Here is a 17,346-nt window from a genome sequence, read left to right as displayed (position 1 = left end):
ATGAGTTCGCAACTCAAAACAATGAACACAGCCTAAGTGTTTTGAGTTTTGGGTAACATGAATAATGTTATAGCCTTGCTGGCCTAACCAAGTCTTATTTTAGCTTAATTGGAGCTATAGCGTATTTTCTATAAATTGCATCATTTATAATTTGTGATTTAATACTTATTTCACCCATTAAGGTTTAGAGATGATTTTCATATTAAATGTACTACTTTTTATTATTTTTATTTTACTGTGATTAAGGAGTACATGTTTTGTGCAACTAGCAGGACTCCGTTCACTTTATTTTGAGTTCACTTTACTTTCGTCGACGATGCGGAGGAAGCACTAGGCCTCGGGGGTGAGGTGAGTGGCTGGACTGGCTGGGCAGTGGAGACGCCGAAGTGCCTACACGTGTTTCCCCAGGTGGCGGAGTCGGTGGCCATCGCACACGCGCAGGCCGTGTGCCCCTCCTGCTTCATCATGTTGCCGCCCTTCGCCCGCGTCGCGTTCATCGAGTCCATCTCCAGCTTGGATGCCTCAGGCTTCAGCTCCGACGGCTCAGACCCGGACTCCTTGCTTCCATAGCAGCGATGGGATGGCACCAACTGAGGGGAGGACCGCAGCGGGAAGACATTCCCACTGAGGAGCCGAGGAGGTCGACGATAGAGGCGACGCTACCTTCGCCTCCGATGTGTATAGGTTGGAGGGGGGGGTCCTCTTATTCTAGGAGCGGTGATTGAGATCAATGCATTGTTATTTCTCCACATGCACTGCTTGTCATTGGCTCATTGTTGATTTCATGTCTACAGTAGTTGTTGAAGCTGTTCTGTAAGTTCGAGATGATGAAGGAGAAGATGCGAGCAATAATGAACCTACAGCACAACGTGTCCGTGTCTTGCCTCCACAATTGTTGCTCAAGTGGCCCAAGGAAGCGTCATTCTGTCAGTTGTTGACGCAACTTGTGCCAACAACCCGATCGAATGAAGAAAATAAAGGGGGATGAGGAAGAAGATGAATATGACAGGTGGGTTCCACATACAGATGGGAAAGAAGATGGGAAACGTGACGGTGATGCCATGGTTTCGATTTTGTAAAAAAATGAGTTGCACGGCTACGAATAGACGAATTATAATGGCATTTATCTAAATAGACACATTTGCAATGGCACGAATCAAATTAACCCAACTTTTTTAGGAAAACGCTGGGGATCAGGCGCCCGACGGTGCCAGAAAAATTGCCCCCCTCACGCGCGCCTCCGCCTGCCTCCCACGCCTCCCCACCACTAGGGCCCCATTACAACAAATCCCTCACATATTACGGAAACGCTCTATTAAGGGATTTCGTTTCATTTTTTTCCACTAACAATGTTTCAGCTAGTGTACTCGTAATGTTTCACTATGTATAGATAAAATGTTGCAGTGAATTGAATTATTCTTTTACAACAAATCACCCACATATTATAGAAACCCTTTATTAAGGGAATCCGTTTCATTTTTTTCCACAAAAAATATTTCACATAGTGTACTCATAATGTTTCACTGTGTATAGATCAAATGTTCCAGTAAATTGAAACATTCTTTCGATATTTGCTAAAACATTGTTTTTATATAGGGTGAAACAACGCTTAATTTTTTTTGGAAACCGTTGTTTCATACGTTGTAGCAAAATGTTTCATGAGATGATTTGGTTGTGTTTCAGCTTTTTAAAAATACTGAATTTTTTTCGATTTGTTTAGTGAAACATGTTCGATCTAGTTGATGTTCATAAATCGGGTGCCCGATTTAGAGGCGCCTCCACTTTTTAAGGAGCTATTTGTAAAATAATTTTTTAAAAGGACCTAGAGGTGAACAATCCATGGCTAAACCCACCGCGCGGGGCGCGCCCGCAGCGAACCAGGCGCGCATTAGGCGCCCCCCGAGTTTCTCCCCCCTTCCCTTGTTGGCGTAAAAGAAAAATCTCCCCGTCTCGTCTCCTCCGCTCCTTGCGCCATCTCGCGGCTGAACAGGGGAGGGGGAGGGGCGCCGATCTCCATCCGACGAGCAGAGCAGGGGAGGGGAGGGGGATCCTGGTGAGCATCCACATCCTCTTTCTGATTCATCTCTGTCCCCCACCGGTAGTACTTTTGTCTGGAATTTGCTTGCGTTAACCCTAGCTTCTCTTCTAGATCTGGAAGAAGGGATTAAGAGAAGCATTTCTTAATTCCAGAGCCTTAATCTTAATACAAGTAACAGTTTGTTTGTTCCCCTAAAAGTTTGGGGGTTCAGTACTGAACCCCCATGTCCCAAGTTGGATCCGCCCCTGTGGGGAGATTGAATGGTGCCCTTAGGGATCTGTGGTCGTTCGTGGACGAAAAGCGGTTGGTGGTCGCAAAGATTAGTTTTTAGGTTTCTTTTTTTCTCCTGAAGTGATTGCGATTACCGTGCCTGTGATGAAGTGGCGAAGAGAGGTAATGATGGCATAGATTTTGCATTGGCCGTTCGGGGTGACGTTCCTGTATTGGGGCTCAATTTGTTGTTTCTCCCAGTAACTAGGTGCTTCCTGGTTGCTGAGCACGCCGAGGTGTAGATTTTGAGATATACTCTTTTGACTCTTTAACTTTGAGTAATTTTGGAAATTATGATGGTTCTCTTGCCTAAATGATGTTTATTATTCAAATATCTTTATGTACTTCTCTTTTGAACTTTTATTTTTTTTCCACATTTTGTTTCGCTCTCAATACAACAAATAAGCAGTTCTGGTAATTCTTTTATTTTCCCATTTCAGGAGATCATGGAGAGTAGTTCTTCAGATGTTCAAATGTCACATTGTGCTGAGGACTTGAATAGTGAGAGTACAATCGAGATCAAAATAAAGACATTGGATTCTCAAACATACAATTTGCGTGTCAATAAACGCGTAAGTGGATAACAAATGCCCATGCCAGAGACTATACAGTTGCTTTTTACAGTGCTCTTATGGTTCCTTAGAAACTATTGGCTATTTGCATGCACAACATGTTGCAATTCTAATGATATTTAATTGCCTTCTTTCCCGGGAACAAAATACCACTCAATCCCTTTCGCATAGTTTAATTAAATAATAATAAGTGAATGTATGTCAAACTTGCTTAAATTTCCCCAAGTAATTTTGACAACCCACTACTATATCTCATATTTTTACCATTTTCTGATAGTTTATTGTGCAGCCTAGTTGCAAGTTCATTTTATGTTCGAATGATGTAAATTGCCTTTTTCTCAATTTTTTCTGTTAATGGTAGTTTTGAATGTATAAATAGCATCTAATGTAGAGCATGTTGTTATATGTATGTTCTTTTGGGCATGCACTCACTTCTGATGCACAACTTCTGATACACATATGGTGTGCATTTAGATTCTTTTGAGTAGCAGCTGGTCTAGTGTTGCATTACCATAGGAGCCCTGGATGAAATTTATGATTATATAAGATTGTTGTTTGCTAGCAGTGTTTTTCATAGGGCCTTTATGATCTGTGAACGTTGGTTAGGTGGCTCTAGTAGCACTCCTCAGGTCCTGGGTTCGACTCCTTGTGGGAGAGAATTTCAGGCTGGGGTTAAAAAAAATCCCCTTGTCTGTCCCACGCCAAAGCACAGGTCTAAGGCCTGGCCCAGGTCATTGGTCGTTCTCACACGGGCTACGGTGCTGCTGTGTAAGGGTGGGGCTGGGGTTCGGGGGTTTTCTCAACTTGCGTGAGAAGGTTTTCTATGCAAAACTCCCAGGGGCTGTCTTACCCCCCCATAGGTCGATTCTTTTTAGTGGTCTGCGAACTGGAATATTATCTTTGAACTCCATTGATCATTTTTAGAACCTGCTCAGAATAATTCTATGTACCCTTTAATTTTCAGAATTAATGCTGCATTAGTTTGTTCAATATTTTGTTCCAGTTCTATTTTTTGGGTGGACATGCCATTTATTGTTAATGCTTTGTCTTTTATACAGGTGCCAGTGCCTCTGCTAAAGGAAAAAATTGCCACTGTAACTGGAATATTGTCTGAGCAACAACGTCTGATTTGCCGTGGGAGAGTTCTAAAGGATGATGAACTCCTCTCTGCGTATCGTATCCTCATCTATTTTTGGCTTGTAGCATTTTAGTTGTTTTGTCTTCCAAAATTTGTTTCTCCATCTACAATGCCATATCCTACAGTTTCAAATGTTAGATGTCATTCGACAAACAATATTCTAGATCAAGAAAACAATGCATAATTTTTATGCACAATTAAAAGCATAATATTAATATTTACAAATGATGATGGTCCCATTGTTTGGAATTTCGGATGACATGTTGGAAATAATGGTATTATATTTGGAAGGTGTTGTGTTTATGGTTTAGCAATTTCTTTCTCTTCTCTTTGTATGGTATGTACACTGATGTTGCTTTGGTGATTTTTGTCCTTTTCTTCTATACTATGAAGAAAGGGTTCAGATATCCCTGTTTACTATGAAGTCTTTGTCGCCTTTTGATTCCTCCCAGGATAAGTCACTAAAACCTAACTGGTTTGATCATATTATTGGACAGCACCTGTTTTACATTTGAAGTACGTACTTGGCTTACCTTGTAAATGGTAATCCTTAACTGAAGTTTTTATTAGACGTGGAAGATGGCCATACATTGCATCTCGTGGTTAGACAACCAGGACAATCCGCTACATCAGGAAATGCTGGAAATGAAGGTTTGTAAACTCATTGTGTGTAGTTAAAAATTGATTGGGAAGTTTAAGAGAGCATTCTTTGGACACCTGCATTGTGTGATATAATTTATTTAGTTTCTTGGGCTGTTTTTCTTCTTGGTTTCAAGATCGTGAATAATTTTTATTGAAGCAAAAATCTTCCGCATTTGCAGTAGTTCTAATGGTAGATAATACTGTTATGAGGTTTGTGAGTATTATTTAGGTTGTCAGTTTTGACTCTATATTGCTTTAGTTAGCATTCTGAAAGACTGCTGTAATGGAACAGATGCTCGTATGTTGTGATTGCATGTCATGAACATCGAATCTGATGTGTTAGCAGCATACTGCACTTGGTCTATTATGTCAACTAGTTGCTTTGTACTTGTCATCATTACAATTACTTTCTATCCTTTCCATTCCTTTTTTATGTACCCATATAAAGCAGAGAAATGTACCACAGACCTTCTGTGTTCCCACCATCTTCCTAATAAGGATTCTATATGCTATTCTTGTTAAATACCTAAAAGGCTAAAACTTTCTGACACCCATATGACTTGTTTTGTTGCTATAGAGGCCTTTATGCCTTTTGATGTTATCTTATACCTATAGCCATGTCAATTTTGTATTTTGATCTGTTTTGCATTTGAAAATTTAATTTGTATTAGCTTCATATTTCTGTAAAGTCAAGTCAAGCACACTGCAGTTACCATTTGGCCACTTTGAACTATGAGCTTTATTATGTGGCATGCCTAGACCAAAAACTTGTGACAACAGCTGCATGTTTTCTATATTGCACCATAGAATTCATTCTTCCATTTTCTCCTTCCGTATTTCTTCATTACGCAAAAACTGTCAATTTTATAGGTACCACATCAAATCCTGCTCGTCGTCGTGGTCCCACTATGACTCGCAGTATTGTACTTGAGGCTATTAATGTGGGTCAGGGGAGTGAACTCAGTGTTGCACAGGTTTTCCTTGTTCCTATGCACCTCTATATCTTCTCTTACTGTGTTCCTTTGGTTGACATATAACTTATTTTTCACTTATTTTGTTCTTTTGGTAGTTGCTCCAAAGCCTGCTTCGAGCTCCTAGTAGCACACAAGTTTCGGTAATCCAGCATTCTGAAAGTCTTTGGTTCAGATTGGAACTAAAAGGATCTTATTTGAAAATAATTTCCCTTGTGTTAGAGTGGACCAGCACCTTCTGATGCCAGACCTTCAGAAGGTGCACAATCTTCAACGCAAAATGGTGTCAGGGCTGTACTTGATCAAATGCTGGTTCCTCCACTTTTCCAGTCTGAAACGTCAGTTGGGTTATCAGAACCAAACGTTAGTCTTGGTCTTGTATCCTTCACAACTCACATGCCCTGATGTTGAAATATTAATAAGATATATGGCTAATAACATGTTCTTTTGCAGGTCATTCCTGATTCGTTGACCACAATTTCTCAGTACATTAACTTTTTGAGAGACTCCTTTAGAAGGGAAGGCTTCCTCGAAAATGGTCTTACCTTGACTTTTATCTGAGTTGCCCACATTCTGAATCAGTCTGAAAATTTAGTTATTTACTTCCAATACTCTTTACAGGACAAACTCTGAATAATGCTGACCATGGAACTGCAGGAAGTGCCCATGGAGGTGGTACTCAAAATCATGAAAGCCAGCCTGATTCAGCTTCGGCGCATGGGCTTCCTACTGCAGCATTGCTTGCTGAAACTATGCACTCTACTAGACAACTTCTTGTTGAGCATGCTGGAGCATTGCTATCTGTCCGTGCCATTTTTTTATTTTTTCTCGTTATGAATTAGCTAATATAACAGTTATGTTTTAGCTTCATGAATAGTTTGATCTCTTTTCTGTTTGTTCTTGCTGAGTTGAGAATACTATGCATGTAGCTATTATTCTTCAATGATAGGGAAAGTATTAGTGAAGTTAGATATATCAATTTGAGCTATTTGATTGAGGGTAATATGGTAAATGTTTCATTGGGTACAACATATGAGTTTGGCAGGTCCAATCACCCTCCATTGTCTCATAGATTCCGACATTCATAGTTGCACTCAATTAAACCCTGTTTCTTATAAATTATCCAGCTAATGTTCATACTCCCCACCAAGAGTCATGGTACTATAACCTTGTAAAATGTACAAAACGTGTACACATCATGTCTGTTGAGTTTTTCATTTCTAAACTATCTTTTTTTTTGTGTTAGTATATAACATAATATTGAGGAATACGCGGATACCATTATACTTTATTTTGTTTTAAGTGGAGAACAAGTGAAATGGAAATTTTTGTAACCATTCATGTATGCAATTAAAAACTAATTGCAGGATAAGTTCATTTCCTGTGTTAATTATATTATTGTGCTGTGATCACTTCATTATGATTACTTGGTAGTCAACTGACTCCCATAGATGCTGAAATTTGTTTCTTTAGTTTGGTTTGCTGCTTATCTGCTTTGTTGAGTTGTTAACTTCGGTTTTATACGTTACTAGCGTGTCTGAAGTTAAGATGAGTTATTTCAATGCAGCAACTACCAAACCAGCTAGGAGATATTGTGAATGTAACTGATGCTACAACACGGAGGAACCTTCAAAACAGTGTAGTCAGATATGGAGTTCTCATCCAATACCTTGGTTCATTACTTCTAGAACTTGGCCGCACGACAATGATGCTGCGTATAAATCCTGCAACTGTAGGTTTTTCTGACAGCTTTTTTTTTTACCTCGTTTCACATTGGAATGATTCTGTACTGCTGTACTGACCAGTAAGCATTTTACTTTCAGTCAGAAGCGGTTGTCAATTCTGGACCAGCTCTTTTTATCTCTCCATCTGGACCAAATCCTCTTATGGTTCAAGTGAGTAATTTATAAATCTTATAATTTTAATGAGTAAATTTCACTAAACCTCACCTATTATGATCCAAGTTGCACAAAGCCACGGGTATTTTGGCACATGCCACTGCCACATATCCCTGGGTATTATGGTCCTAAAGTTTCACAAAATCACACTGTTAACCATTTTGACATACTCCTATATAAAAAAAAAACGGATGTAACATTTATATGGTGGATACAATGCTCAAAAATTTAAGATGTGACTGTAGAACTAAAAAAGTATGGTAGAACAAAGTCAAAATGAGAAGTAACGTAGTTTTATGAAACGTTTGGACCATAACACCTAGGGTTATGTGGTTATGTGCCACATGCCAAAGTTTCTGTGGTATTGTGAAGCTTGGACCATAACTGGGGGGGGGGGTATTATGAAATTTTGCTCTTAATATTAACAGGTAGAGAACCCATTTATCCTATTTCCGTCGTTGCTAACTCATTTTAGTCCAGCCTGCTCCTTTTGTTCCAGGAACAGGATCTGTTCAAGTGGGCCCAATATTTTCTAGTCTTACTTCACATCGCTCTGTTCTGCACCCAAGAGATATTGACATCCATGTCCGCACGAGTGAGTAAATGTTGCTATATTTTGTTTCTTCAGTCTGACTATTGTAGTTTGACCAGCATGGGAGTTGGATGTCACATTTATCCATCTAGGATTGACCAGCATGGGAGTTTGGATGTCACATTTATCCATCTAGGATTACCATGTCTATTGTTAGCTTTGATATATACGATTAGTCTGATCAATGATCAATGCTCTGATCTTATCATGACAATTAATTGTTGAAATACGAGTTGATAAGAGCTAATTTAGATTAGAAGGTTGTTTGATTGGAGGCATAGTCCAGCATACTAAAATTAATCATAACAAACTGGTGTGTCAACTGAAACCAGTTTGCTAATACCTCAGAGTTGATAGTTTAGAATGAGTGCAAGTCCCAGTTGGTAAGGTTGGTTTAGATAATAATACATTTGAACCAATGAATGCCGATTGAATGCTAGAACGTGTTCTTTTTTAAGCTTCTGGACTTATGGATTTTGCACCTTTCTACATCAGCATTACTTAGATAACTTGTTCTAAGCTATTTATTAGGTTTATAATTATAATTACTCAATTATAATATTTACCTCATCCCTGTAAGCAACTGTCCATTATCTGTCCAATCATCCATACAGAACATGTCTTAAACTTATTATGGCATCCATGACCACACTTAGTTTGAGTGTACATTTTTCCTACTGTTACTTTGGTTGATGATGGTTAAATGCGGTCCTTTTTGGTTGTTAGGTGGGTCTGTGTCTTTAACTGGTACTAACCCACCTGAGCGGGTTGAGGAACATCAAACACAAGATCGTACAGATAGAAGTGCAAATGCTTCACCTGCAAACAGTAGTGAAGCATTTGCAGGGGTTACAGCTGGTGCTCCATTTTCTGTTGAATCTGGAGTTAGGCTGGTGCCGCATAGAACAGTGGTTGCTGTGCCTGCTGGCATCAGTCATCCTCCTTCAATGTCTTCTAGTGGAGTTGGTATTATCTACCCACTGTTTGCCAGAATTCAACAAAGAGCATACACTAACGCTCAAGTTGCCCATAGTGCTAATCAGATACCGAATCCACAGACATCTCAGTATCATGAAGCAGGTGAATGAGTTTTTTTTTTTTCACTCTATCTGTATTGTTTGCCCCCTTGCTCGAGTATTTTCTGTTTGCTCACTAAACTGCTATCTACTAGGGGTGCAATCTGGTTGGATAGCTCTTGACTGATCTTATGTTGAATCTGAATAAGACCAGATTAGGCAAACGGTCACATTTATAGATTTTTTTTGGATAGGTGTTGTAAACTAGAAATGCAGATTTGGATGAGAGATGTCCAGATTCTAATAAAATCTGAGGTCCAAGATTGAAATGGGAGGGGAGAGAAGTGAAATGGATTTATCACCGTTGCAGGAAGTCTATGGCACGTTTCTTCACCGTAGGTTGGTTAGCAATGCCTTGGTTGGCCTGCCAGTGTTAAGCCAGAGGAAGGAGAGGATGAGGCTAGAGACTGCTTTCCCTGTTTCCTTGTTTGAGTTGTATGTTCAATTTGCCTTTTTGAAGTGCTAAGTAGTGTTCCTCCAAGTGATGAGGAACTTGCCACATTCAGGTGCACTAAATATCACTTTTATTTGCTCAAATTCTTATAAGTATTATTTAAGCATTTAGGCTAGCATTTTACATGCAAACTTATTGAACTTCAATATATTTGCAATTGTATTAGCATTGATGCCTGTCTGGATTCGTATCTGTTTTTTTTTTTAATTTTTTACATTTAACTCATTCTGGAATGCCTTTTGCGTACTTCATCTTCTAGAATTTGTCTAATGATTTCTGCATGCCTTTGTTTCAATGATTCTTCATTCTTTTTACGTATGGGTACTCCAGGTTGACAGGCTCATGTTTTTTGCGCATCAAAAGAATGGGTTACCAGTTATTTGCCACTGCAAATATTGGCATCTGAGGATTTGCCACTTGATCTGTCATGGACATGTGGTCACTAATGACAAATCAGTGGCATATTGCCAAGTGCATAAAATTCATCTTTCTGTGGCAAATACTCATGTTTCCTCTATAACAAATGTATGGTTGACATATTATTCCTTTTCTTACCACTGAAGTATTTGTCTAATAGGTACTCTAGGATCTCCTGTTGATATCAATGCGGAAAACGGCACTCAGACTTCCCCTGGGGAGCAGAATGGCCAGGGGCCTTTTTCTCAGTTGATGGATAGTATCCCTTGGATTGCATCACTCTTTTCTGGGGAAAATTCTCGAGTAAATGGCACAAATCAGCATGCACCGGCTTCTGCTGAGCAGGTAGATGGTAGAAATCATGGAGCACCAGAAGTGTCAGGAGTCAGTGATGAGGGTCTACGGTTCGCTAGCTTAGTTCGCCAAATTATGCCATTTATTTCCCAAGTTGAGTCACATCATCAAAGTGCCTCAGCAGTCAGTAGCAGCACCCCTTCACAGGTAACTGCAATTTCTTCTTATTATGGCTGTAAATACAGTTAAGCTCATGATGGACTAATCAGTACTGGCAGGCTGCACATGGGAACTTGAATACTGCAAGAGCTGGTCCAAGTCATTCCAGGAGTTCACATCAACATAACCGTGATCCAGTTGATGGACCTAATTCTAAAAGGCAAAGGTGTGTATAATCTGACTGACAAATATACTAGTTTCTTGCATTACGTCTGGTACTGTAGGAGGTTCAAATTTAGTCACAAATTTTATTTAAGCATATTTATTCGGTTAGGTAACCTCAACATGCAACAAACGCATGTACATGTTTCTTATGATAACATACTACCAATTAATTTCATTATGTTAGTCCAAACTATCTCTTTTTTGGTAGAAAAGTAGGGGTGTAGGGGAGGACAAGGAATCAGATCTGTACTTTTGCTTTCTGTTTTGTTATCAATAGAATGATATGTGAATTAATTGTTTTACATGCCTTGGAACATTTTTTTTTCAGAACAAGTGAGTGATAAAGATCTTCATGTCCTCCGGGGTCACCGTTTTGCAAGATAAGCCGAGAATTTTGCCGATTCTCACTGCGAGGATGGACTGTCATGAATGTCTTGACAGAGTTGAGGGCAGTGGATTATTATTATTTGGCAGTGTATAGTTGGCATCCGGTTCATTAGTCAAGGCACCATCTTTTTTTTTTTGCCCATTTCCTGCGGATCGGTTGTAATGTTATTTTACTATCCTATCTGTAGAAATTCGATTCAATTGGGGTTAAATTATGCCTGCAATTAACCAAAAGCTTCGTTTGGTAGTAATTGCTGTAGCATGTGGAGAATTTTTGCCACTTAATAATACCCTCTATGATTTGTACATTTGAGTTCCCTTTGTTCCGTATAGGGATGGCAACAGGCCGGGTCGGCCACGGGCAGAGCTAAACCATGCCTGATCCAGCACCAGAGAATGCCCGCTTGAATCATGCCTGATAGGGTAAGCGTGTAAAACTTGGTGTCCATACCCATGCCCAATGTACATGGGCATGCCCGGTGGATACCCAGTTTGCACCCGATGGTCCCTTGCGTCGCTGCCCGCCGGTGTTGGCCAGAGCTGTGCCACCTGCCGTCGTCACCTTGAGCCGCCTCGCCGCTTGCGTTGAGCTAAGCCGCCGTCATCGGCCTGTGACGCCATCCTGCTCGCTCTGCTCCCCATTGTCTGTTGCCTGTGCCACTACCGTCGTCACATGCCCATGCTGCCACTCCTTGCCTGGGCCGCCACTGCCTTGCCTGCGCTGGCGTCATTGCTTGCCCACGCCCTACGCAGCCGCCACTGCCGTGGGGATTTGGGTAGGAGTAGGAGAGGTGAGTGGGGGAATTAGGTTAGGGTTTCTATTAGTTGAGTAAGTGTGTGTATTGTCAAGAGAAAAGGGTATGATAATTAAGAGATGAGCCAAATTTAGTTAATACATAGGTACCGGGTTGGACATGGACATGTGTTACCTATAGGCAAAAATATTACCCAACTGCTGCTCGCTACGTTCTCGGGCCTGTCCATAGGAAAAATATTACACCCATTCCCTAGCTATGTAGTAATATACACTAATACCCCTATTGAATGGGGCCAAACATTCCTTTTTTTTTCAGTTATAATTTTTTCCGTAATTCAGAAATTTAGATCAGAGTTTATTTGTCAAAGCTTAGATTAATGAAAATTTTGAAATAAAAATGTCTATGTTTTGACTATCTATATAAATTCTGTTTTGTTGTCGTTTGAATTCAGTTTGTGTATTTCTGGGATTTGAGTTTTTTTTTCTTTAGGAGTTATATTTGTCCGTGTTTGGAGCATGTACTTAATATTCGAATTCCTTTTATTCGGAATTTATATTTTTTAATAATGGAATAAAATTCGGAATTATATGGCTACATACTGTTGATTTAGTTTTTGCGAATGTACTACTAATATTCTTCGTTTTTTTTCTTGTTACCTGTCCTCCCGTTATCAGGGCACAAAACCGACTTGTCAGGACCGCTCCCATCCTCCATAAGAGAACACCATTTTTAAGTTGGGGCATAGGAATAATTCCCTTGAATCGTCCCGTGTCTTTGCTCACTGCATCTTTCCAAATCACCGTGCGCTCCTTACATTTGTTTCAGTCCCCTAAATCATAGTTGTCTGACAATTATTAACGACTAAATTTGGTAAGGCCATGGATCGGGTTCAAAGCCAGGGTCAAAACAAATTAGGAGGAATTCTGTTTAGGGGAAGCAGAATGCGTATCGACTGCCATATGCATCGGCTGACACCAAATCCGACGAAGACAAGCCGATACAACCAGTCTCGAACAGACGGTCCTGCAACTATCGTCGGGATCAATTAAGGCACTTCATAGACATTGCCACGCAGGGATTGGAGTCCAGAAAATGTAATTGTATCTATTAATTAGGATATTTTGTTAGTTTCCTTAGAAATATTTTTGATAAGAGTCCGCCTAAGGGACTTGTTCGTATTTTAAATTGTAATAGAGAAAGAGTTGTGTCTAGCAAGGACATGTTATGTACTTGGGTATAAATATGGCCCGACACCTTGTAAACAAGGGACGACAATTCAATAATACTTCGGCGCATCGCTACCCTTTTCTATTTTCATTGTTTCGACATGTTTTTGCTTTCGAGTTGGCCTGCATCGAGTTCGATCTCCGACGAAGAGGTAAAGCTTGTTATGGCGGTTTGCGTTCTCGGAATTAGTGCTTACATCTTCATGACACTCTAATCCTGTCCATGTGAATCGCCGAGTTATCATATACGCTGTATAATCTAGATCGATCTCGTCATCTAACCTCATTAGCTAGCCTCTATCATCGAAAACGGCCGATAGATTTAGATATCGACATTGAGTTAGATTATACAGAGTATCTACTATATAAAAGACCAGAAACTATGTATACATCTATCATTTACCTCAATCCTACGTGCACATGATGGAAAAAAGAGGTTATAGTAGATGTTTTCTCTCATGTTTTTCCTGTGAAATGAGTTGCAAAGGAAAATTTCCTCCAACTTCCCTATGCCTGGATCCAATGAATCGAAGGCTGCTATAGTGCCAAATCCTGAATACCTACATATTCCTATGAAATTCCTATAAATCAAAGGAGGCCTTGGCAGTTCAATTTGTTTCCTATGGATTGGATTAAGCCACATATCTTCTTCTTCCGTGCTTTCTTGCATCCAGGAAGGCTTAGGGCATCCATAATATTGTAAATTAATAACCATAATTAAAGGCCATAAGTTGGACGATAACCATTGTGGCTTTAATCATAAGCTGGGCCATAACAAAAATTAAGCATATGTTTGTGATCAGTCACAAGCGAAAAAAAAGAGAGGAGAATCTCTCTTCTCGCTCCACCGAATAAAAGGTTGGTTTGAAATCTTTTTCATTTGTCAAAGGGTTCACGTCTATTGTTAACTGGCATAGGGTTGAGGGTTCACCTTAAAGTTAGGTTGGCAATAAACATTGGCCATATGCGCTTAGTTGAGCTATTACCTTGTTTTCTGTTGGCACGATTTATAAACCATTAAACGGTGTATCAATTTTGTGCAAAATTTTCTGTACAAAAATCAAATAAATTATTTTTTGAAAATTTACAATAGTTAATACTTCCTCCATCCGAAGTTGATCATCATATAGGTTTATGCATCAAGATTAAGGATAATTTAAATCGCATCAATTAAGACACTATGCACATATTCTCCTACTATGTATGCATCGATTAAATCACCATGCTAATTACATCCTACCATGCACACATTCTCCCATGCTGTATTAATGGTATTTCAATGGAATTCGTGTTCATACGGTTATATGATAATTAATTTAAGAAATTTTAGATTTGATTATATAATGATCAAAGGAGGGAGTACTACCTAATTAAATATGCAGTAATTACCTAGCTATTTTTATTTGTGTATGTTTTACGTGCGACTGATTAGCTAAATCAACAAGCTCTACCGAATGCATAGGCGCAAGGCAAACAAGCGAACAACACTAGCTCTGTAATTTCTTATAGGGTGCTGGTAGACCATCCAGCCATCATGGTGCCCGGCATGAAAGATCCACCACACACCACTACAACAGAACCACTCATTTATAATGGGTGGTAACCTCGTCAATGATTGGTGGACAATATGAGAAAACTGTTAGGATACACGTAGGCTACGATAGCATAAACTAAAAATTTTTCACCGCGTAAACCAGGAACCATATAAATATTAGATCATAGATCGTTACCACTCGACGCGCTGCGCAGCGGAAGTAATTAAGCGCTAAGAAGGCGAGGAACCCGCGTGATGTAGTGCGCATCGATGTAGAGGAAGTAGTCGATCACACCGGCTCGACCTTCTCCCCCTCGTGCGTTGTCCTCGCCGTGCTCCCACGCCGATTAGCACCGCAAAGCAGCGGGGCCTCTACCGGTATCCACAAAGGAACACCACGCGTAGATGTGCTAGCATCCACGCGCGGTTAGGGTTTGCTCGGGGAGGGGAGTGACAACTAGGGTTTCACGTGGTGTGTTAATTCCGCCGGTCACATCCCCTCACGAATATAAAGGATACACGACTGGGCCTTCGAGGCCCATATGAGTCCTACTCGGATCCCTATCCGATTGAGTGCATATTAGATCTCCATCCAATCCCTTTATTCCGGCCCTTTAAGCGTGCAACCCTGTAGGTTCATATACACTCGGTTGCAACCTGAAAACTCCTTTTCGGTCCACGTGTCAACAGCGGACCCTAGCAGAACGTATTGACCCACCGAGCATACATAAAGATCATATCGGTTGAACCTCTAGTGTAAACTTGTATGGACCCCTTTGCCTCACGATATAGATTAAGCTCAAGGCTAGATATGTGCCATCATCTAATAGCTCAACCATTCACTCGAACTTGTGATAGATTATATAACTTGTGATTAACTCCTCAATCACCTTTGGCATGACTATGCACTTCCATAATCTATAACATCGAGTGGCCCAGATATATCTCTCCATAGGAGGAGCAAATCCCATCTTGATTATTCATATCCCACTACATGTTTTATAGTATACCCGAAAACTACTTTTATAACTACCCAATTATGGAGTAGCGTTTAGCAGTCCCTAAGTAAGCTACTACACATGTTGGGAACCATGATAATCTCAGGTCTAAGGATTCAATACCAACACTAAATAAGATCACTGATGACACAACACATACGGCTCTTGCAGTGTCTCATGTTGGGTCTATCTAACAACATGTTCACCAACATGTGTCCACATTATTAATTTGGTATCTCTATACCATGATCCATGAGACATGATCATCAATTAATACATGTGCTGATCATCTAAACATATTTGTTCCACATATGATATTTGATCAGGGATCCTTTAGAAATAGCAACATATAATATAAAGAGTCTCAAGAAAGAATCACATATTCATTAACAAATAATGAGTTATCTATTTCAAGGAACAATGTCGGATAAATATGTAAACATAGTATGTGATACAATCATCTTTATGATTTCCTCTAGGGCATATCACCAATAAAAACCTCATCCGTGATGAGTGAATAACCGTTACCAATAACCCATCGATGATAGGTTTTAACTTATCACACACCAAAGATGACTCCCGTCACATATGAGAGTTATCTATGATGGTTCGTAATTATGAACCTTCATGGATGAGAATTTATGATTTTTAAATTATAATAAACAAAAAAACCCTTAAAATATTCAAAATATTATTATATTATTTCAACCATGGTCGTACATCACTAGCCACAAATTCATGATTTTTTAAGAGATATTTACAAGCACACTATGGTGGGATTTCAACCGAAGACCTTCCAAAGCACATAAAGCATATTCTCAGCCACATGTTGCTAGGTCTTTGGATATTGTTATTTTGGCTATTCTGGTCCAAATATGAAATACTAATTTGACTCTCTAGATGACTTAAAAAGAAAACTTTTCAAGTACAAAGTTGTAGATCTCATTGAGCTCGTTTGAAAAATTCAAAAAATATTGTGAAAATAGATCACATTACTTATAACACATATTTGGTGATGTAAACAATCTCAAATGAAAATATTGTCAATTGGAAAGTTGTAGATCTCATCGAACCCTTGCACTCTGATATAGGATATGTCTCCAACCGAGATCATTTGAAAAATTTAAAATTACGTTTTTCAAAATAGATATCATCCTAGGTAGTCATATCTTAGTCATATCTTACGTGGGATAGTTTAGATCCGTTAGACATGAGTCATCAGAACGGGTTGCATTAGCCCATCACAGATACCGGGATCTGTGGTAGTGATAGTGACGTTTAGAACGAGCAGAAGTTGCTGCCCTTGACTACCTGGGAAGCCTCATGATCATCTCCCTTGATTCATTGTGATACGGGGTGCCTGACTTTCTTAGATTAGAATACGCCATACAACTTGACGAACTAGATGAACGACATGCATGTTGCCTATGTAACGCACCTTTCACAACGAATTCGCAAAACCACATACAAGAGATGATCATCTACTTGACCGCACAAAAGTGGATCTTTTTCTCCCTCAATTCCCGGCTAGCAAAAGTAAGAACAACCTATGGCAGAAACTGCCAATTTCTCTTTCTAATTTGGTGGTGACAGGTCAAAGACTTGGAGAAGAATAAGAGCAATATTTCATGTGAATTTTCTTTTCATTAAATGTTGTTTACCCTGTTAGGTCATGTGTACAAAGTCATATATTGCCA

General features: G+C 39.6%; 1 protein-coding gene and 1 pseudogene across 8 annotated transcripts; both read left to right on the top strand.

The window, feature by feature from the left end:
* LOC112936197 (protein SPA1-RELATED 4-like) lies at positions 1 to 988 on the top strand (annotated as a pseudogene).
* A 934-nt stretch (positions 989 to 1,922) lies between these two features.
* On the top strand, positions 1,923 to 11,441 carry LOC4345198 (ubiquitin-like domain-containing protein CIP73). 8 transcript variants are annotated; one of them, XM_026027529.2, is made up of 16 exons: positions 1,923 to 2,053; positions 2,749 to 2,880; positions 3,939 to 4,056; positions 4,589 to 4,669; positions 5,531 to 5,634; positions 5,730 to 5,774; positions 5,854 to 5,994; positions 6,085 to 6,169; positions 6,289 to 6,434; positions 7,199 to 7,363; positions 7,455 to 7,526; positions 8,010 to 8,124; positions 8,848 to 9,201; positions 10,229 to 10,569; positions 10,641 to 10,747; positions 11,075 to 11,441. In XM_026027529.2, the coding sequence occupies exons 2-16, from the start codon at positions 2,755 to 2,757 to the stop codon at positions 11,085 to 11,087; spliced, it is 2,013 nt and encodes a 670-aa protein (XP_025883314.1). In that variant the 5' UTR covers positions 1,923 to 2,053; positions 2,749 to 2,754; the 3' UTR covers positions 11,088 to 11,441. The 8 variants fall into 8 exon arrangements, with proteins under 8 accessions (XP_025883314.1, XP_015650363.1, XP_025883315.1 ...); XM_015794877.3 differs by having other exon boundaries at positions 10,632 to 10,747; XM_026027530.2 differs by having other exon boundaries at positions 6,253 to 6,434.
* Positions 11,442 to 17,346: the final 5,905 nt, after the last annotated feature.

The sequence above is a fragment of the Oryza sativa genome, chromosome 8 (assembly GCF_034140825.1).
Source record: "Oryza sativa Japonica Group chromosome 8, ASM3414082v1".
Lineage (NCBI taxonomy): Eukaryota > Viridiplantae > Streptophyta > Magnoliopsida > Poales > Poaceae > Oryza > Oryza sativa.
This window is presented reverse-complemented; position numbering and strand designations above follow the sequence as displayed.